Source organism: Cynocephalus volans, chromosome 8 (assembly GCF_027409185.1).
Source record: "Cynocephalus volans isolate mCynVol1 chromosome 8, mCynVol1.pri, whole genome shotgun sequence".
NCBI lineage: Eukaryota > Metazoa > Chordata > Mammalia > Dermoptera > Cynocephalidae > Cynocephalus > Cynocephalus volans.
The window spans coordinates 129,236,300-129,264,058 of NC_084467.1; the positions used below are offsets into that span (position 1 = coordinate 129,236,300).

General features: G+C 33.5%; 1 protein-coding gene across 4 annotated transcripts in view; it reads left to right on the plus strand.

Annotated features, from left to right (window-relative positions):
- SUCO (SUN domain containing ossification factor) overlaps positions 1–27,759 on the plus strand; it is an 81,121-nt gene that overhangs the window by 30,018 nt on the left and 23,344 nt on the right. For 2 of the 4 annotated variants that reach the window (XR_010024243.1, XM_063106115.1), the window contains exons 3-17: positions 825–935; positions 3,008–3,162; positions 4,502–4,639; positions 4,855–5,005; positions 10,751–10,874; positions 11,613–11,737; positions 12,220–12,287; positions 13,979–14,086; positions 17,325–17,430; positions 19,400–19,420; positions 19,699–19,754; positions 20,223–20,314; positions 21,291–21,356; positions 26,587–26,655; positions 27,428–27,518. Coding sequence is in view for 3 of the 4 variants with exons in the window: in XM_063106115.1 (XP_062962185.1) it covers positions 825–935; positions 3,008–3,162; positions 4,502–4,639; positions 4,855–5,005; positions 10,751–10,874; positions 11,613–11,737; positions 12,220–12,287; positions 13,979–14,086; positions 17,325–17,430; positions 19,400–19,420; positions 19,699–19,754; positions 20,223–20,314; positions 21,291–21,356; positions 26,587–26,655; positions 27,428–27,518 (1,481 nt within the window). In the remaining variant the exon portion in view is untranslated. Of the gene's footprint in view, positions 1–824; positions 936–3,007; positions 3,163–4,501; positions 4,640–4,854; positions 5,006–10,750; positions 10,875–11,612; positions 11,738–12,219; positions 12,288–13,978; positions 14,087–17,324; positions 17,431–19,399; positions 19,421–19,698; positions 19,755–20,222; positions 20,315–21,290; positions 21,357–23,111; positions 23,191–26,586; positions 26,656–27,427; positions 27,519–27,759 lie in introns of those variants that run through there. The other 2 variants (XM_063106116.1, XM_063106117.1) reach the window with 2 other exon arrangements.

The following is a 27,759-nucleotide window of genomic DNA, read 5'->3' on the forward strand; positions in this document are numbered from 1 at the left end:
TTGTTTCCCAGCTGTGTATGTGCACATGAGCATGTGCGATTGTGTGTGTATCAACAAACATATTTACGATAACATTTACATACATGCTTTGGTCTTTGTTTTTTTTGCCATGATATTTAGAGTTAATTATTTAAATTTTTGAGTTATGTAGGATATGTTTCTAGGATGGAGCATTTAAAATTTTGAAGATTTACAAAATATCTCTTCAAAAAACTAAGTTTATGCTTTTGCCTATAGTCTGTGAGACTTAGGTATAATCTCTCTTAATGAGATTTGAAAAACAAATGTTGTCAAAGTGAGTTTAAGCAAAGCTTTACGTGAGGAAAACGTATTCTTTCAGCAAACATTTAGATACCTGTTATGCCCTAGATGAGCTCATATAAATAAAGATGAATATGAACTTTGCTTTTATGAAATTTGTACTCTAGAAGGCACATTTAAAGACAAAGGTATTGAAATCCTAACTTGAATGTGAACAATTGTCAAAAGAGATGAAACAAAGAGGTGTACGTACATTCATTCATCAGATATTATTGAAGTTTTACTGTGTTCCATACACTTAGTTCAGGGTTGTAGGACTAAAGTGCTTATTAATAGATCAGTTGAGGCTCTTGAATTCATGCATTGTACATTTTAAGTATAGCAGCAAAAAGGAGGATGTAGGGAGACAGACAATAAGCATGTAAACAAAAGTGATAAGTCAAATCCGTACAAGACGGTTTTTTTGTTTTAAAGTATGGAAAGAGATGGTCTTTCATATTGCTTTAGGACTGTTCTGTGAAACAGTTTTATCATTTAGTCTTTTTTTCTTTGTTGCAATATAGGATGAAAGAGAGGGACCTATCAATGCTGAATTATCGGGCAAATTGGGTTCAAATTTACCTATTCCTTCAGAAGAAAATAAATTAAAAGATGACTACATTGTGGATGTACAAGTAAGCTGTATTACTTTGATGTTTAATATGCCTCTTCAAACTACTTCACAAGATAGAAAGCCTCTGGTCATTATATTGTGCATTGTTATTTTTTTCATTTTGAAGTACCATGTAACTGGACTTAAAGACTATTCACCTGCTAATAATACTACTTTTAAGAGCATGTAAAATTAGAGATTTCATAATTTGACTATTCTCTCTTTAGTAAAAGTTTGGGTATAAATTCTCATTTCTTCTTAGATTCCATTTTGGCTCATTATTATGTATCTTGTCTCTTCACATTTTCAGATGTCAGGAAATTTTTTTCTAACCTAGTTTACTTACAACAAAAGGTAGTATTTGTATGTAGAATACAGACTATTTTGAAACCAACGTTTCACTTAGTGTAGAATATGAATTAACAGATAATAGATTAAAATCTTTTTTCTCTTTTCCTCTGAATCTTGTTTTCATTTGTGCATCAGACTTTATGAAACATTGCAAACTAGAATATACATACTCTAAACTAACCGTAATGCTGAGGCATCTAGAAACCATTTAATATCAGTAATGGCTGAAGAAACGGGATATATGATCTGGAGACAGAAGGACTAAGGAAAAACTAAATATTTCAGATTTATAAAACAAATTTCAGCTCAGAATAAGGGAGAACTCTCTCTCTCTCTCTCTTAAAATACAGCCAGGGCCATTTTATAACTTACTGGGCTATCTAAGGAAATAGAGTGACTGTCATTTTATTGGATTCCAGAAGATATTTGTCAAAGGTTTGTGCCTAGGAGTAAGAGAAAAATACTTGTAACCCTTTCAATTATATGTAATTGAAAGAATGTAAAATATTGATTTATAATTTTTAATACATGTTGAAATGATAATACAATATTTGATAATAACATAATTGTCCTTTTCTCAAGGCCTCCACTATAAAAATACAAACTACTATTTGTATTCCTTTGTGAATTTTTCAGTGTAAATAATTCCTCAAATGGTCATGCTTTATGTTGCCTTGTGTTTCATTCTGCTCCCATACTGGCCCTCTTTTTCTTTAAGGCCTTGCTCTTCTTGTTCATAATAGTCCATAGTTTTTCTTTGCTTGAACTGAACATGAGTACTTCTTACTTGATATTTACTGAGCATTTAAATGCCTTTTGAGTGCTAGGTTTTGTGCTAGACTCTGGGAATGTGAGATCAAGAAAATAGCCCTTACTCAAGGCATTTATAATATATTTGAAGAAGAGAGGGTGACATAAATGGCAATTGAGGGTTTTTTAAATAGATGCTGTGATAAAAGTCTGTACAGGGACGGTGGAGGCATAGAGGAAGGGGAATGGCTTAATTCTGTTTAGGGTTGGTTGTGGGGGAGGAGGTGCTATAGAGGTTTACAAATGTGAGTAGGTGTTATGTAGATATCAGATTGTGTTTTGGAGTGGTGAATGGCCCAGGGCATTCAGGACTGAAGGAACAGCAAGAATCATTTATTGCTTTTTAATTTTACTTGTTACACATCTTATATTGTTTATTGATACACTTTATTTCCTAAACTCCTCAAGGGCAAGAACTATATGTTGTACTATTTTGTATATTTACGTAGAATTTCTTCGTTGCTACTAGCATTCATTAAAATAAGAGGGAAATACTTGTAGGTCCTGATACAAAATATGAAATAGGAATGGAGAAAGAGACCAGCTCTTTGTCCTAGTTTATGAAATGCCATAAATTTGTGTAGAGCCTGTATTTTAATATGAAATATATTCTTTAGAGAGTGGTAATATTGGAAGAAAGGATTTTTTTTTTCTGTTATGCATCATTTTTATTTTTATCTTTTTAATTTATTTTGAATGTTCATGAGATACAAAGCTGATTGTCCCCCCTCCTGCCCATGATGTGGGGGCCAGATTCATATTCGGGGCATACCCATTACCAGAAATTGCAGAAGGGATTTTATGAAAGTACTTTTTTAGTGACTGTTCTTTATATTGTGTTTCAGAAATGCTTTCTATAAAATCCTATTTAGCTAAAGAGATAATTTATTAATCTTAACATTTAATATACCTGACTTTTTTTTTTTTTAACAGAATACAGAATCAAAAAAGTTAGGTTCACCTGTGGTTGAGACACTCCATGCAGTTGATTTACATGAAGATTCTTCCAATGTAGGTGTAGGCAGTGAAAACGGAGAAAATATTTCCAGCTCAACTACCTCAGAAATCACTCCAGTCTCAAAGCTTGAGTAAGTCATTACAAAGATAAAAAAAAGAATCTGCCTAATTAATGATACAAGAATTTCTTAATAGGATAAGGCAGCTTGATACCCAAGTTTATATAGTAGACCTAAGTTATAATGCCTGTATTTGTGTGTGTGTTTTGAATGTAGTGATCTTATAATGAGTTTACTTATTTAGCTGCCTAACTCTGAAGTTGATTAGATCCCTGCTGTGAAATCTTTACACAGTGTAGGCAAAGTGAGTTTCTACTTAGGAAACAGTGTTTATTTGAATAATCTTTCTTATAATTACCAAAAACTCAAATGTTAGGTTATTCATTTTCATTAAGTATAACTTACGTGCCAATGCATAGGTATATCTTTGTGTGAATAGCTACCTTTTTCAAATCCGATGATAAATATTGAGAATACTTAGGCTTAAGTTATCTTTAATTTAGAAAATATGTTGTGTACTCCTCTTAGCTACTTCCAGCAACACTCCATAGGACAAAACAAAATGTCCTTCTCTTAACACTACATTAAGCATTTTCTTATCAAATGAGTTAGTATAAAGTGTGTAGAAGAATATCTGGCACATGGAACGAGTAAATGTGTCAGTTAATATTATTATTATCATCACTAGTATGTTTTATCAAAGGCACTTTTAAATACCTCTCCTCAATAGTGTAAGGGACTGTGTTTATGGAGTTGTACACAAAGATGTGACAGTTACTATTTAGGAGCTTGTTCTAGTAAGGGACAAGGGATCAGAAGACATGTTGAGCAATAATGATAGTATTTAAAAATTTTAAATTTAAATACTTAAATTCTAAGGCTAAATACTATCTATCTGAACCATGCATCCTATTCTCTCATTCTCCCCTTATATTAAATATGACTGTTTAATGAAATGGAGGTGAGGTATATCTTTTAAAAATGAAATTCTAAAAATGCCTTAAAACTTTAGTGAAATATCTTGATATAGCAGATGATTTTTGATGCTATAGGCAACAATTCTAATACTGGTAGAATTAATGTACTAACAGTCATAAATTAAACTTTAGAGAAGATACATTTAGAATAAATAATTTTAAGAATTTTATTTTTGGTAAGACCAAATATTAATCTATAATATTGTTTTAAAATTTGGTAGGTAGTTATTTAGAAGCATAGGATACTAACAGATCGAGTCAGCAGCTGACTTTACACAATTTAAAACAAGCGAATTCTTGAAAACATTCTGCAGAACTGTAAAGCAGTCTTTCTTTGGCTTAGATTGCGTTTTGGAAATCACTAACTGCATTATTAATTTATGTTACATTAAGTCTATTAAATACCAGATTTTTTTTTTTTTTTTTTTTTTTAGCAACATAGACAAGTCTGGTACTATTCCTATAGCCAAGTCAAGTGAAACTGAGCAATCTGAAACTGACTGTGATGTTGGTGAGACCCTTGATGCAAATGCTCCAATTGAACAACCTTCCTTTGTCAGTCCACCTGAAAGGTGAGTATTAGCAGTTGTTTGTCCTTGGAATGATTCTGTAACAACAGTAGTGCCACTTGGATGGACTTTGGTGCATGCTTAATTCCACTTTATGATTAAAAGAAAGCTGATCTCTTGGTTTACTTTGTACACAATAGTTACAACAATTTAGATTGTATAAAACTAGTTATCCAACTAAAATTTGTTTATTTAATATGTCTCTTGGTTTCAAATAGCCTTGTTGGCCAGCATATAGAAAATGTGTCAACTTCACATGGCAAAGGAAAGATAACAAACTCAGAATTTGAGTCAAATGTTTCAGCAAGTGAACAGGGTGGTGGTGATCCACAGTCTGCATTGAATGCTTCAGATAATTTAAAAAATGAGGTAGGTATATATCTGTTATACTTTATTGTATAATATGTTTTCATTAGCTAATCTTGTAATAATTTGTTAACCATATTTGTTAAAAATCAGGGAGACTAAGTGTATTAGTCCGTTTATGTTGCTTATAACAAAATGCCTGAAACTGCGTGATTTATAAAGAAAATGAAATTTATTGCTTACGGTTTTTGAGGCTGGGAAGTCCAAAGTCCATCTGGTGGTGTTGACAGCGACCCAGGGGTCTCACATTGCAAGATGGAGGAAGCAGAGACAGTGAGAGAGACAGATTCTTCTTTTAAAGCCCTCAGAACCACGTCCCTCACCACCATTTTTAATCCATTCACTACTGCACAGTCCTACAATCCAATCACCTCTTCAAGGCTCCACCTTTCAATTACCGTAATAGGATTTCCCACCCTCTTAACAGTCACAGTGGGGGCTAAGTTTCTAATACATAAAACATGGGGGATACAATTCAAGCTTCAATGAGTTTTGGGGGACATAATTCAATCCACTACATTCCACCTGTGGTCCCCCAAAACTCTTGTCCTTTTCATATACAAATACGTTCATTTTATCTCCAAAGTCTTAACTTGTTTCAACTCAAAACTCCAAAGTCCCATCCGTGAAATCAATACAAGTTATCTACTTCCAAGATACAATGGTGGGACAATCATAGGGTACATATTCCCATTCCAAAAGGAAGAAACAGGCCAAAAGAAAGGAGAAATAGGTCCCAAACAAGTCCAAAACCCAGCAGGGCAGGCATCAAATATCAAAGCTGGCAAATCAGGTACCTTGATTCCATGTTCGATGTCCTCTGCACATTGGTGCAGGGGTTGGGTCCCCAAGTCCTCTGGGAGCTCCACTCCTATGGCTTTCCTGGTCTCAGGTGATACTTTAGCTCTTGTAGGCTGGTGTTACATGCTAGTAACTCCACAGGTCTGGGGTCTCCATGGCAGTCCTGCTCTCGCAGCTTCACTAGATATGGCGCTGATGGGGTTTCTCTGCTGCAACACCAACCCCACATTTCTGCTTGGCATTGCTCTAGTGAAGGTTGTCTGTGGTGACTCTGCCCTGCGACAGATCTCTTTTTGGGCCCCCAGACTTTTCTGTACATCCTTTGAAATTGGGGTGGAGGCTTCTAAGCCTTCACAGCTCTAGCATTCTGCAGGCTTGCAGACCTAACCCCATGTAGATGCCGCCAAGGCTTCCGGCTTGTATTTTCCAAAGCTGCATGTCCAGCCACACCTGGGGCCGATTTACCCACAGCTGGAATAGCCAAAGCAGCTGGGGTGCTGGTGCTAGAAGCAGCTTCCCAAGGTGGTCCTGAGCAGTAAGCCTGTGGAGGGCTTCTCAAGCCTGTTCCCCAAGAGTATTCTGTCTCCATAGGTCTTTGGGCCAGAAATGGAAGAGTTGGCCCTAGAGGCTTCTGCAATGCCTTCAGGGCCTTTTCCCCCTTCTCTTGGTAATCCTGTACTTTTATGTGCATCTTCTTAGTATCATTGAATTTTTCTTCTGAAAATTCTCTCTGCTTCTCTACCACATGGCCAGGCTGCAAATTTTCCAAATCTTTATGCTCTGCTTCCCTTTTAAATTCTGGCTTTATGTTGTGCCTTTGCTGCTATAACTCAGCATAGGCTGTTACAAGTAGCCATGTGGCTTCCTTAGTGCTTTGCTGCTTAGAAATGTCTTCCACCAAATACTCTGGTTCACAACTCCTAAGTTCCAACTTCCACCAAGTCCTAAGGCATGGACACAACACAGCCAAGTTCCTTTCCAGTTCACAGCAAGGGTGGTCTTTGCTCCAGTTTCCAATAAACTATTTCAATCTGAGACCTCCTTAGAATGGTCTTTATAGTCCATATTTCTATCAGCATTCTGCTCACCACCACGTAACCAGTCTCTAAGACATTCTAAACTTTCCCTTATCTCTTTGTCTTCTGCTGGGTCTTCCAAACTCCTCCAACCTTTGCCTAACACCCACTTCCAAAACTGCTTCCACATTTTCAAGTATTTGTCATAAGTAACACCCCACTTCTCTGGTACCAATTTTCTGTATTAGTCCTTTTGTGTTGCTTATAACATAATACCTGGAACTGGGTGATTTATAAAGAAAATGAAATTTATTGCTTACAGTTTCTGAGGCTGGGAAGTCCAAAGTCCATCTGGTGGTGGTGACAGCGACCCAGGGAGTCTCACATTGCAAGATGGTGGAAGCAGAGAGAGCGAGAGAGCGAGACAGACTCTTCTCTTCTTTTAAAGCCCTCAGAACCACGTCCCTCACCACCATTTTTAATCCATTCACTACTGCATGGTCCTACAATCCAATCACCTCTTCAAGGCTCCACCTTTCAATTACCATAATAGGATTTCCCACCCTCTTAACAGTCACAGTGGGGGCTAAGTTTCTAATACATAAGACGTGGGGGATACAATTCAAGCTTTAGTGAGTTTTGGGAGAACATAATTCAATCCACTACACTAAGTAAATAATGACATGTAAGGAACTGACTTGAACAGTGCTTCCTAGGAGCAAGTGGTTACTTCATGGTACTATTTCTAGTATAGTATTTATATATAAAGTTGTTTTCTAGTATAGTGTTTATATATAAAGTTGTTCTAAGGATGAACTCTCTTTGGTTATGTGTAATTAAATAGTTTTCTGCCACCATCAACTGTTTGATGCAGATACATAAAGTCCTTATTTAAGCAGTTTTTTTTGAGAGCTATATGGAGGAAGCTATGACTGTTAAATTTAGGTATCCTGAGAATGTAAGTTAACTCAATAATACAAATTAAAATATAGGCTCTTCAACCAGAATTATTTTAAAGGGACATAGTACCTTGCATTATCTATGTGCAAAATGCAATTAGACCAACTTATATTTTAGAGTGTGATTCTTACAATAAAGACAGCTTATCACAGTGGAGCTGTTTTACTTTCTTTTCTTCTTCTGTGTTCTGCTTTGACTTCATGTAGAGGCCAGTATAAAATTTCCTGAAGAAGTGTTTAACACAGCAGTTTAGGCTCCCCTCAGGTAAGAAATAACTAAAAGAGATGAACGTCACTCCACCAACTTAAGAAAAACAAAACAAGTGGGATCAAAGCCTATTTCAAAGTGCTGAATACCACATCCACATTTGTTCCTTTTTAATTTGGGGTCTTCTGTTCTCCATTTTCTCCTTCACATATTTTAGTGAATCTGTGCTTACAACTAACTAAACTTCATTCTGGAGACTTTCACTGTCACTGCACTAGCTGTTTCTGTGTTGCTTTGTTTAAAAATAGGAGCTCAGCATTTCATAGCCCAACATCTTAAAGGAACTGATTTTCTCAATGAAAGCAAATCAAACATATGTTTAATTGTCAGATATTACAACTATGAATAAAATTAGACAAACATTAAAACATGTCTCCTTTGATATTTATACAGTACCAAATGTAAAATTCAAGCATGGCAGCCAGCTTTGTCCTAGATTTGCTTGTTCTCCTTAACTGTTAGGAGACTGAACTTGCTCTTTGTTACCTAAGAGACTTAAACTGTTTGTAAGTCTGTGTTAATAGGCAAAAGGATGGAATTTTAATTAACTGTATTAATTATCTCCTAAATAAATTAGTATCCCAGAAAAATTGTCAGAGGTAATGAGCACATTATGAGTAATACTCAGTAGTTTTATGTAGTATCCAGTTCAGGATAACTGCCCTGTTAAGTTTAAGTGGGAGAGTTTGCTTTGTGCTGTCCATGTTATTTCAAGGATCTGCCAGACACTATTAGCCATGCTGATAGACAGTGTTTTACAAAGACAAATTATTGTATTGCTAAGTTCTCTTATTTGTTGCTAAGAGTAAATAGTGATTGCTTTGCTTGGGCCTCAAATGGTATGTGTACCTGTATGTTCTTACTTTTTGTTGCCATTTTTATATTTGGGGTTTACTCTTTAGTATCTCAGCTAGGTTAATTTTTATAACTTAACACTGTGTTTCTTGTTTGTTTTTCAATGTATTCAAACTATAATAGACACATACTTCATTTAGTAAATTAGATTGTTCTGCAAAAACACTCTAAGATGGAAGTTGTATGGGGACCCAATTGCTAAGTCTTCCTAAAAGGAGGTTTGGGAATGGTTCTACTTCAAGAAAAAAAAGAATATATAGTTCCAGAAGACATGAGTATTTCATATTAGTGCTCAAAAACGTGCTCTAAAATGTAGTAAATATATACTAAACAAGATTTGTGCAATTTAGCAGAGTTAACTGTCTAAATAGACTTTGAATACTTCTTAAGACACTGTTAATAAATATGTTAAGCATCGTTTTAGAAATACAGAAATGATTAAATAATGGAATGAACATGCGTGTTTACATTATTCAGCTTAAGAAAAAAAAAATGTAGGTCCTATGCCCTTCCCCTTTTACATTCCTTTTCTCCTCTGCAGATATAACCACTCTTGAATTTGGTGTTTTGTTTTTGTTTTCAAGAGCTTTCCAAGTAACTATAAACAGTGCCTACTGTTATCTGGCATATTTTGAAACAGTATAGAATGACATCATTTTTGTCTTAAGTAGCATTTTATTCAACTTAGTTTTTAGGATCTTCATTATTTTCACTTCTCTAATAGTGACTCTACTGCAGTTGATTCATTCTTCAATTAATGGATATTTAGGTTTTTATTTTTTGATACTAAAAACAATGCAACAAATGAGCATTCTTATGCATGTTTTCTTAAGTACATGTGTGCATTTTCACTGACATTTATACATGAGAGTAGATTTAGTGGTTATACGTATCTTTACTTAATATTGGTAAATTTTAAACTCCCTTTAGCAGTCTGATAGATTTCCCTGTGGTTCAACAGACATGCCTCATTCGGTCACAGACTGTCACTCTAACCTCCATCAGATTGGTATAATGTATATAATATTTCTGGTTTTCATTTGCATTCCATGATTATTACTGAGATTGTATTGTCTTTTTGCTGAATTTATTGTTTTTATTCTTGTTCCCCCTGCTTCCCATTCTTGATTTGTAGGCACTCTTTTTAGTTGGTAATAATCCCTTGCTGGCTGAATGTGTTGCAAATAATTCTCCTAGTCTATGGCTTATTGTTTTCATGTATTATATGGTTTTTTGACTTAAGTTTTTAATTTTAATCTAGCCACATGTATGAGCTTTTAAAAAACGATTTATGCATTATGCATCTTGCAAAATTTATTAGCCTGAGCCATAAAGATGTTTTTTTCTGTATTTTCTTCTAAAATGTAAAGTTTTGTTTTTTTCACATGTAAACCCTTAAATCCACCTTAAAATTTTTGTGTACACGGTTCTTCTTATTAAGGATTTTGTGGAAACAATATGCTACATCTAAAATCAGTTAGATTTTTTAATGTATATATTATTTTAACTTAGATTTTAAGGTGGATGTACTCCACTAAAAAAATTTGTACAATTTATGTATGAGTAATTATTTTCTTAGGATAATGCGCTTATATTGCTAGGATACAAGCATATCACTAGCGTGTGAAGGAATACATGCTGTGGTGCTTAGATAGAAGGTTTCAGTTCTTTCAAGGGAAATTTAAGTGAACTAAAACTTTTCTACTTACCTTTTTTGTTTTTTCAAAATGTTATCATTCATTAAAAATTGGACTTTAATTTGGCAGAAACATTTGTATTTTCTTTTATAATTTATTAATCTGTATTCTTTGAAATTTGAACTCTGTTTACTTTCTGGCATTTCTTTCAGAGTTCTGATTATACAAAACCAGGAGAAATTGACCCTACTTCTGTAGCAAGTCCCAAAGATCCAGAAGATATACCAACATTTGATGAATGGAAGAAGAAAGTTATGGAAGTAGAAAAAGAAAAAAGTAAGGAAGCACTGGGATTCTTTTTAAACTTCTTTTTTAAAAAAAAAAATTTAAGCAGGTAGCTTAAAAATGCTTTTCTCTTTTTAGTTGGTAAAATAAAATAAAACTTAACTTTTGAAAACTTTTTAAAGGTGAAATTTACCAGGTTTCTGTTGATTACCCATGTGTCATTTATCTGTGTATAATTATATAGTTTCAATCTTAAATAAAATTTATTCTTATAAATCATTAAATGAGGATAAAACAAGGTAAAGAAGACAGAGCAGTAATTTTTATCTCAATTTATAAGTGGAAAATTGAGGTATGGAATGTTCTGAGTCAGAAAGATTTAAGTTGTAAATAGAGTTGGACTAAAATTTTTTTTTTTTTTTTTGCTTTTGTAGAATAAGTCTCAGAGTTAAGACTTCTAATGTTAGGGTTACAGATAGATAACATCCTTAATAGAATAAAATATATGTACAAAATGCTTTGATTCTTAGGGACAATTTTCATTCTGTGAGTGGTGTTACTTAGACATAAGTAATGTAGATTTTTGTAGTTAATTTGTTTATTAGTGGTATTTTAAAGCTATTCAGGGGAAACATTTTGAATTCTTATGGATTTTTAAAATCTCTTAAGCATTAAAACCGACTCTTTTCTAGAAGGTAGCTTGTTGCTTTTGAGATCATGTGTTGTTGCTGGGGGTATTTTCAGACATGATCATCAAATATGTATGTTTATAATAAGGTTTGTCTGTAGGTCAGTCAATGCATCCATCTTCTAATGGAGGTCCACATGCCACCAAAAAGGTCCAGAAAAATCGAAATAATTATGCCTCAGTAGAATGTGGTGCCAAAATTTTGGCTGCTAATCCAGAAGCCAAGGTACTTAAGTATAAAATTTTTAATACATATAGGAAAGTAGTGACTTTACTAAATATAGGCCTTTGTTTTCTGAGAACTATATTTTAATTTGAACTCTTCCTGTTTCACTAATAAATGCAAGATTATGCCTTTCAAGACATTTTCTTGTATGAATTCTTAGTTATATTGGTAGATATCACACCATGTTTTTTAAAACCTGTATGAAATTTTCAAAAAGAAATAGCTAATAGAAAATTATTTTTTTCTTTATGGTAACACATTGAATTTTAAATGTGTTATTATAAGGCTAATTTAATGCTGTAGCTATAACTGGTAAATTTTAGCCACTTTTATGCTTTTTCCCAAATGAATGTTTTGGAATCTTAAGTGTATTTTAAGCTCTAAAAATAGAGAAGACCTATAAAACTTTAGAGTTTTGAAATAAATATTTTTAAAATTATTTTTCTCTAAGTAGTTTATTCCTTTCCCCCTTTTTAAAATAGAGCACATCTGCCATTCTTATAGAAAACATGGATCTTTATATGTTGAATCCTTGCAGCACTAAAATTTGGTAAGTAATATAAAACTTTAAAAAGTACATTTTATATATGTACATATTATGTTAAGCTTTTAATTTAGGGTTAGATTGGTTTATTCATGTACTCATTTAATAAACATTTATGATTGATTAGTTCTAGTACAAAATCTGAAATGCTCTAAAATTCAAAACTTTTGAGCACAGACATGATGCTCAAAGGAAATGATCATTAGAGCATTTCAGATTTCAGATTTTCAGATTAGGGATGCTCAACTAGTATGTATTCTGCAAATATTCCAAAGTCCAAAAAAAAATTTGAAATCAGAAACACTTCTGGACCCAAGTATTTCACATAGGGGATACTCAACGTGTACTATACAAAATTGAAGACAAAATGCCTTTTTTTTTAAGGAGATCACAAAAATCAAACAATTGCATACCTGGTTAAACAATTATGAAATGGTATAAAAAGTACTGTTGAAAGGGTATTACAGACAGATTGATGATGTATAACTGCAAGAAAGGATGAGAGAAGGCTTCCTAGAAAAGGTAATTCCTGAGCTAAATCTTGAAGGATTCATAGGAAGTGGCAGATGAGGGAGGCAAAGGTATTCAGGAACTGTAAGAATAAAGGGACAGTGCTAAGAAGAACATATTTCTTCTGAATGAGTATAAGTGAAGCAACTTGAAAAAGTTTTTTTAGGCATGAAAAGAATAAAGGTACAGTTAGGGTAGTGGCTGAAGAGGAGGCTGGAGCATTACTTTAATTATAAGAAGGCCATCTGATGCTATGTATACCCAGCTTAAAAATACTTGAAATTTATCTTAAAGACCTTGAGAGTAGCATTTGTTTTAAGTAAGTGACATGATCTCACTGGCATTCTAAAAAGGCTTTTCCTCAAAGGATGGCCCACAGCAGAATGCTGTTGGAAGCAGTTCTCATAGCCCAGGTAAGAAATGAGGGCTTTAACTAAGGCACTGGCAGTTTGGATGCAGAGACATTTATAGCACATAAAATTGACAGCTGGTGATTAGTAATTGAATGTGAAGAAGAGAGAGGTATTTAGGAAATCTTCCAGGATCTTGGCTTTACCACGTGTATCTATGAGTCTCCCATTAATTAAGAATGTAGGAAAAGGAACAGGTTAATGGGGAAAAATAATGTGTGATATGCTAACATTTTTATTAGATTACTTGATTTCATTGCTCAAAAGCAGCTGCTTAATAAAGAACTGAGGAAAATCACTACAATCATGTTGATTTACTGGAATAAATGAATGAATGAATAAATAAATGAATAATGCATATAACTTTTGTTTTAATTAGGAGATACTTTTTAAACTTCAGAATAAATGGTTATTCTTTTCTACTCTTGGTCTTTACTCCTCTTGGAAATGTGCGCATTTAGGTTCAACTTGAAAATGAACCAAACTATTTAAGCGTATTAAGGGATGATTTTAAAAACTTAATTTTTTCTTATATCATTTAATCTGTAAATTGGATTTGAGGAAATAATTATCTGAGATCATAATCAAAGTGTTATTTTTGAGTTTTTATGTGTGAAAGCCTTTGTAGTCAGTGACAACTTGGATTTTTATGCTCCAAACATTTTAATGAATAACTGTTAATGGAAGTCTAATTATGTGAACTGTTAATGTCATGTTTAACACAAACAGTTATTTTGGTTGGTGTACCTAAATAATTGTCTTGTGTTCTTTTTGAAGGTTTGTTATTGAACTTTGTGAACCAATTCAAGTAAAACAGTTTGATATTGCAAATTATGAATTATTTTCTTCTACTCCGAAAGACTTTCTGGTTTCTATCAGTGACAGGTAAAAAAAAAAAAAAAGTTTTTAATTGAAGCATGATTGATAATACAAATTTGTGGGCTACAAAGTTTACTATCAGTAGTTATGTACAGTGTGTGATGGTCAAATCAGGATAGCTTATTCATCATTAACAATAAGTATCATTCTTTGTGTATATTAATTAATTTCTCATTAATTTTTTATTAATCTCACCCTCCCCCCATTCACTCCTAGTAACCACAGTTCAGTGACAGGTTAGTTCTAAAGCTGGTTTCTAAGGGTCTATGTTGGATCTCTGAAATAAAAATTTTAAAAAGGTTCACTCTTGACTTTAATCATTTTATTTTTTATTTTAATATCATTTGTAATACTACTACTGTATTGTAGGCTCTTGTTAATCACTTTACTTTCATTAGTTCATTTATTATTTAAAACATAACAACCAACCATATGATGTTATTCCCTTATAAAATCAGGAAACAGACAAGGGGAGGTTAAGTAGCTTGCCCAGGTAACATGACTTGTGAGTTGGAGAACCAAGATTCAAACCTACAGCTGTGTGACATCATAGTTCTTTCATTTAATCATTATGCTCTATTGCTTCCAGATATTCTTTGAAAAGCTATTAAAAACATACATGTGCAAGTGCTTCATTTTATATATTTTTTTGTTCAAGTATATTCTAAAACCTTTTTTTGTACATGTATGATTATAAAAGAAATAAACATATATTGTAAGGAATTTGGAAAAGAACTGTAATCCTTTTAACCAAAGATAACCATTATTAGCATTTTAATATATCCCTTCCAGTTTTGCCTGTGAATTTGTTTACTGATTCTGTTAGATGTAAATTTACTTTTTACTTCTTACATCCAGAAAATATCCTTTTGTCTTTGAAACATGCTGTTTTTAGTGTGTGCTTAATATTTTCCCCCAATGAAGGTGTTTAATCATTCCATAAATACTCTTTGAGTGCTCATGTTATGCCATGTGAGATGCTGTCATTTATTTAAGTGTTCTTCTATTATTGATCATTATGGGTTTTCTATGGTGTTTCTTCCTGTACCTCACACTCAGCATTGCATGTATACAATTTTTGCAGACAGTTCTCAAGATCTCTTGAGAATTCCTTCTACTATTCTGCCATTAACCTTGCTCAGATCACTTTCTTTTCTCTAAGCAGCACTTTTTCTATATGTCAGATGGACATAGCCAGCTCTGACAAATAAAGTGTATATATTTTTTAAATGTGAGGAGAGCTCATTGTTTTGAGGATTTTTTAAAATGCTGCAATAAACAAAAATAATAGTTTTAGACATTATATTAGATTTCTTTTTTTTTACGTTTATTAATATTACTTTTTTTATTTTTTATTTTTTTTACATTCTTTGATGTTGCAAAGGAATTGGGAGGGGAGGGGGAAAGGTGGGGTTGAGACCTGTGGCAATCTCCTAATTCCTGTGTGGAAGACCAGGGGGCTTCCAGCAGTGGCTTGGTTATTGCTAGACTGGATGCAGATGTCAGAGGGGTATGGTTGAAGCCCTTGCCCCCACACTGCCCCAGCTCAGGAGAACCTGGAGCGCTTCCTGTGGCAGCTCCTTGGTCATCACTGGGCTAGTTGTGGGTGTCGGAGTTGTAGCTGAGGCCCTCGGCCCCTCACTGCCCCGGCTTGGGAGAGCCCGGGGTGCTTCCTGTGGCAGCTCAGTGGTCATTGCTGGGCTGGTTGTGGGTGTCAGGGGGGCATGGCAGAGGCCCCTAGCCCTCCCACCTCCCTTGCTTGGTAGCCCAGGGGACTTCTGGTCCTTCTAGGTTTTATTGGTGTTCTTTGGTAATGAGAGACCTTTCTTTACTAGGTAATATCAAACTTTGTCTCTGGTCTGTGGGTATTTTGGTTTTTTCTTTCAGTTCTGTGTTGGATTATTTGCTGTTCCTACCACTTAAACTCTGCACTGGAACTAATTTGTTGTCCTTTGCTTACTTCTAAATGGGAGAACTTCCTGTGGGGACCAGTACTTGAGCTCTGTGGTTGAGCTAAATTGTTGCTTTGCTGCTGTTTCCCTGGGGAAGTCTTTTTGTGCAGCTCATTTTTTAATGGATGACTTTATAGGTACTTCCAGATCTCGCGAGATCCAGTACACCCGAGTTGTATACGAACTCTGGTCTGGGCCTGAGTCTTTACATCAAACTACACCCCCTGCAGTTCTGTATTCCTGACCAGTCTGCACTGAGTGGTCCTACGCTGAGTGGGGGACAACTGTCCTTTCTATGGCCCAGTGTTCTCCCAGTGGGCGCATCTCCCCTACCACCTGTGCTCCAAACACTTCCCATGGGACAGGCCATGCACCGGTCCCTTGCGATGACTCTCTGGCCTCTGAGTGGCTCCTTTCTTTCAGTTGTTGTGGCTCCTCTCTCCTGTGTGGGTCCACAGGAGCCCAATTAGTAGTCTTGCTGGCCTGGGGGCCACCAAAGCCCTCTTCTCGCCTGTAGCCTCCGAGCAATTTCATCTGAAGGGCACAGCTGCGGCCAGCACCTGCTCCGTGTGCTCACCAGCTCCAGCCTTGAAGCAGCTGAGGCTCCAAACGGTCAGAGCGGTTCTTTATTTTTCTCATTGGGGCTTCTCCCACCTTCATGCACTGTGTAGGTCTCTCCTCCTCTTCCCCTGAGCTCTAGCAGCCCCCCCTTGGCTGTTGTTGCTTTTTCATAGTTGAAAATTGGTTGATTTGTGGGAGAGGGTGACGCTGGGGACCGTCTATTCTGCCATATTGACTGGAAGCCCCGGGAATGAATATAGGTTTCTTTTTAAAGGGTAACAGATGTGTAAGATATGTCAAATTCATATATGACAGTAGAGGTTTGTTTTTTTTTCTGATTCTCTTTCCACTAGTACTTGTATTTTTATACTTTACATTACCACACAACTTGTCAGTATGTGAAGAGTCATACCACCTTTTCCCAAGACAATCTCTTGGTTATTATCCATTTAAAAACCTCTAGGAAGCCCTCCCAAACCCCAAGAAATGGTCCTGGTCTAATGGTGTGATTTGTTAAGGTATTCTTTCTCAGTAAAGAGGGTCCTGTTAGTTCAACTGGAAAAAATGTATTTACTTAACTCAGGGACCAGTTATATTTAAACTATTTTATGTCGGTGTGTTCACCTGGAGAGGGAAAAAATATACAAAATATATTTTGAAAATGTGATGGGACCTCTCAATATGTGGTTTATAATTCCTAAAAAAGAATATCTATATTTTATATTTTCTAGATACCCCACAAATAAATGGATTAAGCTGGGTACTTTCCATGGTAGAGATGAGCGGAATGTCCAGAGTTTCCCTTTAGATGAACAGATGTATGCAAAATATGTAAAGGTAATATTTACACATACAGCACTATGTGCTATAATGGAAACATACGTGTTATGCACACTTTATACACCCTACCCATTTAGAAATCAGAGATACTAAAAGGAAATTGACTGCAACATACCATTTAACAAAATAGTTTGTACTTGGATATGTTATTTTATGAGACAAATGTTACTGCGCTCCATTTTGTATCACTGGAAACCTAGGCCAGTTTTTTTGTCTATGGCTCTAATAAAATTCCAAAATTTAACTCTGAATTTTTTTTTGAGTCTTTATGTAAAGTGTCATCTTCATAGTATTTTTCTCTCTTCTGAAATCCACCCTGTTGCTAGTCACGTCACCAAAGTCTTTAAAGCAGGTCTTATCTGATTTCTTATTCTTATTAGAATCTGATTCTTAAATCATTTCAGTTTTAATATCTAATTATTTGGCATTATTATGGCTTTTGCCTTTTCTTTTATGTATTCAAGTGACATGTTCTATGTCCAGTTTCAAATAAAGTAAACTTTTGAACACTTATATTCAGTATTCTGTTGCTTCCTCTACCAACTAATCAAGTAGAATTATCACTTCTGAATGGGTTTAGACAAAATAAATTTCTACTGTTCTCCTTCCTGTCCCTTTTTTCTTTAAAATAATAGCCATGCCTTAATATATCGTGTTAATAATGTGACTTTCTGGAATGGCAGCAATCCTAATTTTTATCCTTTCTTTTTAAATGTAAGAACTTATAGCTACCTGATTTTGTCTTCTAAGATTTTACTGTCTCATTTTAATGCATGTATTAAATTGACTTCTGTAAATGGATAAACTTGTAGTATTCCTAAGTCTCAGTATAAAAATGCTAAATTCTATTTTGAAAATGCAGTTGTTACTCTCAGTTAATGATTCAACAGAATTTAGAAAAATGAAGGAACATATTTAATTCTTTTCAAAATGAATACTGAAACAATTATTTAATGACCTCCTTTATAGCATATTTTCTACATTGTGAGGAAGAAAAAAAATATTAAAAATCATTTGCCAGGTGATAAAATTGTATTTAGTTTCACAAGTAAGACAACTCACGTGTTACGAAATAGTTCTGAGAATCATTTTTTATACCACCTACTTTGTTAATAATGGAAGAGTATTTTATTGGTGGCATAAAAAAATGCCATATAAACCTCCCTACCTTGTCCCTTTTAAAGTGGGAGACTGTAGAGTATTCTGATGATTAGTTTTATAAAAAAACTCTTTGGTAGAATTGAGTCTAAAAGCACAAAACATTTACTTCTGATTTGCATTTTACAGTGACAAATGTTATATAAGTTTTCCTGGGTTTTCCTTATTCTAAAAGAACTAAACCCAAATCTACAAACTGCATTATAATAGGTTACTATTTAAAAGTAAATTGATATATATTTTCCACTTCTGTAATTATACTTGAAATAACATAGCATACCAAAAATTTATACTTTCCCTGAAACATTTTGTATATATTGTACAAGCATAAATATCATTTTATAATATACTAGGTAATCTCATTAGTATTTACATACGTAGATACATATATATCCACATATATAAATATGTAAATTCATATAAGATATATAATGATACATATCTATAATATTTAAAATCATGTAAGACAGGTCATTTCTAGATACTGTTTATTAATTGGTTTTACAATGCTCTTATATCTAACAGATATAAAATAGCAGCTATGAATTTTAGGTTATTTAACTTTATAATAATAAAGTTAGTTCATTTCTTTACAGTAATTTAGATTGTGCTCTCTGGCGGTGATGGTAAAAATTTAAATTATTGCTTTGATTTCTGCAAATAAGAGTACTACAATGTTATCCATCTCAGTACATTGCTTTCTATCCTTTTATTATACAATATAATTTACAAATATTTAAAGTTGCTTATGGCATGTTATCCAGACTTTGGAACTGATTTCTTTTTCTTTTCCTTTCTCTTGCTTCAGATGTTCATCAAGTACATAAAGGTTAGCAACCTTCTCTTTTGCAATATTGAATAACAGGGCATGTTGGCGCATTAAAACTTTACAAGTATTAATTTTTGGGGATATGAGGACTTTATTTGTAGAATGTTATAATAAGAGAAAACTGAGTATATGAGGTTACTTCAAAAAGTTTGTGGAAAAGTGGAATTGAATGATAATATAAATCTTTCCATGAGCTTTTTGAAATATTGTTAGATACTTGTTAGATAATCTCACATACATTCTGCTGGCTTCCCATTTCATGTATTTTTATTCTTTAGGTGGAGTTGGTGTCACATTTTGGATCAGAGCACTTTTGTCCATTGAGCCTTATAAGGTAATACAGAACAAAATACATTTACAGTGCTTTTTTATTAAAAAAAACAACATGATATACAAATCAATCCCAATATATTTAAGTGAAGAAATAGTTAAATTAATACCATAGAAATATACACTGTTAAACCTTTCTTTCTCTTGCATGCATTTTGGAAAAATGTTAAAATATCCTCTTAAAAAATAAACTTGAATTTATGTGTTTGGTTTAACTGGATTGCTGTTTTGCTATGATGATAATATAGGGAAACATTTTAGAATGATATAAAATCTTGATCATAATATTTCCAAATGTCTCAAATAGATTATTTTAAATATTAATGGAAAAAGTAGATGACTCAAATGTAAGGAACTACCATTATTAAGGAGTCCAAACTTGACCACAGTTGATGTTTGTCATTTATTGTGAAGAGTTGAGTCTTAACAACTCTTTTGTTTTGAAAGTCTTCAATGAAATTGTTGTTAATAGGGTATTTGGCACTAGCATGGTGGAAGAATATGAAGAAATTGCTGATTCCCAGTATCAGTTAGAACGTCAAGAACTATTTGATGAGGACTATGGTAAGTGACTTTAAATAGATGACTATTATTTGCAATTTTTCCTTTTTAAAATCTAATAGTAATGGGTGAATACAGATTACTTAAATAAATGTGACTGTTGTCTTTAGACTTTGTTTTGTTGTTTTTAACCCTAATAACCAATTTTTTTCTTAAAACTATTTTTTTTTATTGAAACATAATTGATTATACTTATTTGTGGGGTACAGAATTGACTGTTGGTATTTGTGTACAATATGTGATGATCAAATCAGGATAGCTAACGTAGTCATCATTACAAAATGTACTCATTCTTTGTGTCCCTTAAACCTATTTTCTAATGCGATTGCTTTGTAAGTTGTATTGTGTTACAAGTTTATTAGTCAGTTATTATTTGTAACTGGAACTCCCTTCCATAACATCAGTGCTGTAAATTATGATTATATTCCTATGCCAGACTGCCCAAAAACCTGTTAAACTTATAAGGTGACTGAAATACTAGAAATGAGCATTAATTCCTTTAATTTGCCCTGAGCCTAAGAACAAGCACTTTAAGGCTTACGCTTTTGAGAGACTCCTGTGAACCTGAAGGTGTAGAGGAAAGTTTGTGACACCCTCCATTTCTGCTTTATTGAGTCCATATTTTAAGATGTCTTAAAGCATAGTTTGAACAATCTAAATTTTTCATTGTTTCCTTGTAAGTAAAATAAAGACATTGACTAAGGGTTGGTAAAGTATATTAAAAACTTGAATAAAAGTAGTAAATGTGGTTATTGTTTTGGTAAGCATTACAGTTATTTTCCTTGGTTTACATCTGTTTGTTAAATGGCTTTTGAATCTCATTTTCTTTTTGTGAACATGTTTTAGATGTATAATTTACATTTATTATAAAATGTTTTAAATATCAACTGACTTTGACAGGACATAATTTGAGCTTTTAAACATAATATTGTTGGTGTTTAGTCCTCAGCATAATTACTTTCATTTTCTCTTTAAACAGATTATCCACTGGATTATAATACTGGGGAGGATAAATCCTCAAAAAATCTTCTTGGTTCTGCAACAAGTGAGTAATCTGGGGTTTTCCTATTAACACAATTAAAATGTTTCTCAACTTTTTCATTCTGACATGCATGGGCACTTTGTTGTGGTATATAGTTTAGGGAGCTTCTACTCCTGATGTTGCACTTTGAGCTGAAATCAAAGATACTGGCTTTTGAAAAGTATTTCTATGAAAGTGAAATAGGAAGAGAGGATAAAAAGAAAGAGTAGAGAGAAAAATGTAAGCATAATAAAGGCGTTTCTTCTGTAATTAAGCTCTCATTTTGGGGCAAATTCTTTATAGTGAAAAAAGGGCTATTAATTTACTTGGGGAAAGAATTGTTAAAGAGGTCAGACATCAGTGAAATCCTAGCAAATGAGGATTTGCTAATCTATGCATATAGTTAGTTTCCTATTTTATTATAAAATATAAAAGGCTGTTCCTATCCGCAATAATAATGAGTGCCAGTAACAAAAATAGTAATGATATACTCTTTGTAAACTAAAGAAACAATGATTAAAATACCTAGTGGTTTAGTTTGTTGTCATTCCAAAGTAGTATTGGAACCTAGTAGTCAGTTAGCTAAGGAGACTGCTGGAAAGACCATTAACTGACTGGCACTTTATTTTTACTGTTAGAACGTGGGTAGGTATCTTTTAATGTTATTTCTGGTTATTCCTGAAGAATGTAAAACTAACTGAAAGGAGTTATCTTTTTACTTGGAGATTAGTGATGAATTTAGTAAAAATAAATCTTAGTAAAATAGAAGACTAGCTGCTTGTGCTATTCACTTGTTGGTCTTAGTGAATTGAATTGCTTAAATACCAATCTCAGTGTGAACATTGACTTTGTAGCTTTTTAAGACATGCTCCCAATAGTAATAGTACATATACTTAGGTAGATATTTTGTATAGCCACGCCACAGGATAAGGAGTTAAGAGATACTTCTCTTTCTTTTCTTTTCATCTTTCCTCCTGTCCTTATTTTCCTTTCTTTCCCTCCATAAAGGAGTGTAGACTTCAGTAGACTTTTTAAGGGATGGGAAGAAGAGTGTTAAAAATACTTGCAGAAGGAGAATCCTTCTGTGTAATATCCTACTTTGTTACGTATCATTTCAGTATACTTTGTTTCACTTGTTTTATTTTATTGCCAGGCTTCTGACTTTTTAGATATTAGTGATTACTTTTAAACAGGATCCCAAGCTATCTAATTCATGATGATATAAAATATGTTTCCTTCACTGCTATGGGATGCAGTTTTTTAGGAGTAAACTAAATGATACTGCTTTACCAGTTTGGATATTAATATTGTTGTTTGTGCCCTTAAATTTGTATTAGTCCTGTATGTTACATAATAGTCATTATTCTGCTTCTCATGCAGCTCAATAATGCTGAGTTAGCCCTAAGGAATCATCATCATTTTATGGGGTCAGAGAATAGCCACAGACTAAAAGATTTCTAGTTTCTGATGGTTACCGGAAAGGAGAGGGCAACTTAGGGAAGTAATGCCTTACCGTAGGTTTTGATAAAGGAAAACCCTGTCAATATTCTGGGTTTTCTTTTTCTGTCTTCCTATGCGGTTAACTCCTAGATACCATTAAAACCTAACCATTTTTCAGTAGAGGACATTCCCTGTTTGTAATCACTTGTCTGATCAGTGTATTATTTTAATTAATTAGACATAAAATCTTGTTTAGATCCTATTTTTTGGATCTTTCTTCCTGAAGTTGTGTTTCTTGGTAACATATTACTTATTTTTCTTTTAATGGATTTCTGGAAGGGGTGATCCATTTACCTTCCAGTGTTCTAGGTGTCGAAAGAATTTGTACAGTGATACGAGATGGGTGGAAGGATGTCAGGTGAGCCTAAGTACGGAAAATGGGGTTTAAAACATTGTTCACCTCCTGAAGTTTCAGAACAGGAGAGGCAGTGGGAGTTGAGTGAAAAGACTCTGCTATCATAAAACTTACTGGCATGGCCTAACACTACTGACTTCTAGTCTTCCTTCTGTTTATTTTTTATTTTTTACCTATTTATTATTGTATTTATTTTTGCCTGTTTCCATCTAATCTTCTCTGAAGAATTTGGGACTGTTTTTGATCCTGACTTAGCTACATCTTCCAAAGTGGTATAACTTTGAGGAGTAAATAATAGAGTGGAATGAGGCTAAAGAGCTGGTTTCTGGCATGAGAATGTACAAGTTTGACTATAATCATCACTACTTTTTAAATTAGCTTGAAATTGGCCTGTTTTACACCTAATTTATTTTTTTCTTGTTTTTAATATGTACATAGTATTTACAAAATAGAATTCTGTGGCTTTAATCTTAATAGAAATTCCTTTTTCCTTTTGCTAATGAGTAGTTAGTAATTATAGGGAATGCTCATATATGTCACCAGAGTACATTGCTTCTGATGAGACTTGGTTGTCAAAGAGCATGCATATTTAGACATTCCTGATATTATATAATTTACTCAACTGTTAAAAAGGAAGAAAGCATTCTTGGCTTTGCATGTATGCCAGTTCTGGCAACTCTTCTGCCTGATTCTTTTATGTCAACAAGTGTTCTTTATGTCACTCTGCTTTCCTCATGCTTTGTCATGTGAATTTGCCAGACCATTATCTACTTTGATATTCTTTCAGGTCTGCCTTTGCTCTTAGATATGTGGTCTGCATTTTGTTAAAATCACCATGTCTGCTGAAGGTAGATATATACACGTACATGTTTAAGAGGAAATGTTGTTTTTGTTTTCCTTTAAGTCAAAGTATTTATATATATATATAATAGGACCTTTATAATATATATAAAGGTCCTAGAAGGAAAAGAGAAAATGGAAGTGGTCATGCTTCAGAGAGAGTACAGATAGGAGGAAGTAGTTTTTTGTTGTTTTATCTTGTTATGTTGTAGCATAGGTATAAACTTTTCAGCCTTAGCAGCCTGGACAAAAGATTGTTTTCTATATCAGAAAGAGCTATTGGTGTGCTGGAGACTGAGTAATAACTTGGAGATATTTAGTTCCTAGGAGAATGTCATTCCTAAAGGAATGAGGTGGGATGAATAAGTTGCCAACTCTAAATAAAGGAGTTTACTAATCTAAGAGAAATTAGGATCAGCACTATATTTGATGATATTACTTTAGTCTATTCTGAAGGCTTTGTAGTGGCCAGATTATCATGGTGACAAGCTGTAGTACATTTGGATGCAAATTGGGAGTGATCAGAACAGAATATTCACAATGCCTCTTTCTCCTAAAAGACCCCTCCCCCCCCCCAAAAGCACTATGTTAGGCAATGTTCTGTAAACATAGGAAAATTATTTTGGGGGGTTAGGTGGGCTGAGAAAGTAGAAATTTGTCAGATTTTGTTTTTGTTTCCATGTGGTCCCCTGAAATGATGGTAATAAATGATATTTTTAAAGAGTAGATAGTGTGAATCTTCATTGTAGGTGTTAGTATTAAAATTTAGGTTCAAAAATAATACTCTAAATCTAATTTCTTTACACAGATTAACACATTATTTTCTTGAGTTCTTTAATAATAAATGCCAAAAATTTTGAAATCTGACCTAAGATTTCACTTTGAAGCACAAAAGAGTTTAGACATGTTGATTCCAAAATTTGCATTTTGTGAAGCAGTCACTTTTGACTTAACTTTAGGTGGCAGTGTAAGTAGAGGATTATATCTAGTGTTGCAATATTGGTTGGCATTAAAGGGGGGGTTATGAGGAAATAACAGTTTCCATTCCTGACTTTATCTTGATTTGTGAAGAAATACAGAGTTTCCATTTCTGTCATTATCTTGTGCTGAGGCATCTCTATAGCCTAAGTAAGAACCAGGGCCACTTCTGTGTTTACAAATTTAAAAATTTCATTTAAACACTTAAAAATGGCAAATAGCAAGTTTTCGTGTGGTATACTAATGATTCAAAACAAAGTACTACTATTTTGTTGTCTTTCAGCTTATAGAATCATAGCTATGTGAAGATCAAAATTATGACTGTCTCCTAGCTATCACCTTTAAACTAGTCTAAAAACTATTACTACTTTCTCTTAATCTAAAGTGCATATTGAAAGGATTAGTTCCATGTGGCAGTGCTTAGCTTGCTCCCGGCCTTCTTGATGTGCTAGATTTTCATCCCTTAGATCCTTTCCTACTTTTCACATCTCTGGTTTTCATTGAAAGTATGATGAAAAGTCTATGGATCTCTTTTAGGAAAGGAAACTAAGATGGAAATAACTTTCGTTAACTCCTGTCAGGTGTTAGTATTTTAACAGGAGTACCTGATACTGAAGAATTAACTTCTAGTGGAAGTTCAAAAATTAAATTGGGGATGGAAGTTAATTACATCACATTACTGGAAGGAAGCCTCCCTGCCCAACACCAGCTTTATATGGAGTTCAGCAATCTTGTGGTCCTAATGTAAAAATGTATCTATTTATAAAGATATTGAGGTTTGTACTACATTTAGTAATTATCTAGATATCCTCCTTGGAAAAAGAAGCAGAATTAGCAAGTATGCAAATTGCTCTACCTATAACACTGAGAGTTTTATGAGTCATTTTAATTAATCTCTTCCATCCCTATCCCCACCCAATTCACAAAAGAATTTGTGTATGCTTCATAATCTACAAGATAGTGTTATTTTAGCCAATGAGCTTTTAAAAATCATCAAAGAAATTTGATTCTGTGCAGTGTTAATTAGGAATTTAACTATATTACTAGTAGATATTATGTGCTACTGGATGAAAATAACAAAATTGTTCTGCTTTTCTTTGGATAATCTACCCATTTTGTTTATTTTTACCCATGATAATCACCCATTCAGGAAAAGCTATTGTTTCTTCAAGCTATTTTTGTTTTAAACTGTATAACCTTTTTAAAGAAAAACAGAGTTTTCTGTAAAATGTGAATTTTGGTCATCACATTTCTTACAGGCTATATGTTGAATTATACTTGAATTTTGCAATATGCCAAAGACAGTGTTTTTGGTAAAAGGTTGGGGGAATATTTATTTTGAAAAGAACATTTAAATTTAAAATTCCTTCTGACCATAAAAATTCAGATTTGTGCTTTACCCTTTAGGCTGCAACTTATTTGTGCCCTATATTGGACTTTAGTAATAAGGTGAATAAGAAGGTAACTAGTCAAAAAAAATCCCCAAAACACTATTACAAGTGGCCTTTTGACTATGATATTAATTTATATGAGAATATTTAGGTATATCGGTATTATTTTTCTGATCAAATTTTGTTTTAGATGCCATTCTAAATATGGTGAATATTGCTGCTAATATTCTGGGAGCAAAAACTGAAGACCTGACAGAAGGTACCTAATCATTTTATGGCTCTTTTAAATAGCTGGTAGTCCAGGGATCCTTCTAGTTAGGAAAACCAAGTGATAAGCCAAGAAAGTTTGATTTTTCATTTAGAAATATGGAAATGATCCAGAGTAACTTATCAATCTTCTATTTTTCATTATTTATTTTAATTTCACAACTTCTTTTTTATGAAAGGATCTTGTCTATATAAAATTTATGGATTAGTTTTTTGATTCTTCCTTGCTATAATAGTAATGATCTTGTCCCTTAACTCTTTACTGAAGTTTTGATGCCCTTATGGTTTTTCAAGTATGTTTTCCTTTTATGTATCAAAGATTTAGAGCCATTTTTTGTTTTCAGAATGGCAAATAAGAATATTACTAGCAAGGAGTAGCAATCTTGCCTTTTTTGTTTTTAAAAATAGTTTCAAGTACAAACTTAAAATGACCCATTTATTTCCTCTCATTGTCTTTAATAACACTTTCAGGTGTCCAGAAGGCATATTAATTATGAAAGATCACACAAAATTCATAGTCATCTAGCTTGCTTTAATTATCTGAGAAGCTGAGAAATAATTTGCATTACTTGTAGTTGTGATCTTATATGATAATTTCTTTCTTAAAAAAAGAACTTTGATTTAAAATAAAAGTCTGCCGTAGCAAACCTATTTGACTTTTTTCTTCTCCCCCAAGAAATTAAAATTCTTTATTTGTTATAGTGAAGTATTTATGGTACAGTTTTTAAAAATTGAATTCAACATGGGCATCTTTCTTAAAATAGGAAATAAAAGTATATCTGAGAATGCCACTGCCACAACTGCACCTAAAATGCCTGAATCAACTCCTGTTTCAACTCCTGTTCCATCACCTGAGTAAGTTATACTGTGACATTATATTGAGTTCTACTAAAATGGAGAGCTAAGTATACTATACAAAAAAAGGAACCCGTGATTTGTGTGTGAAATAATTATGTATAGAGAGCTCTGAATCATAGGACAGACATTCTACAGCCACTTAGAACATCTTTAAGTTGCTTCTTCCCTTTAGTGTACATGTATACTGGGAATAGACTTTATTCCAGACCAAATATTTGTTGTTTTGATATTATACATT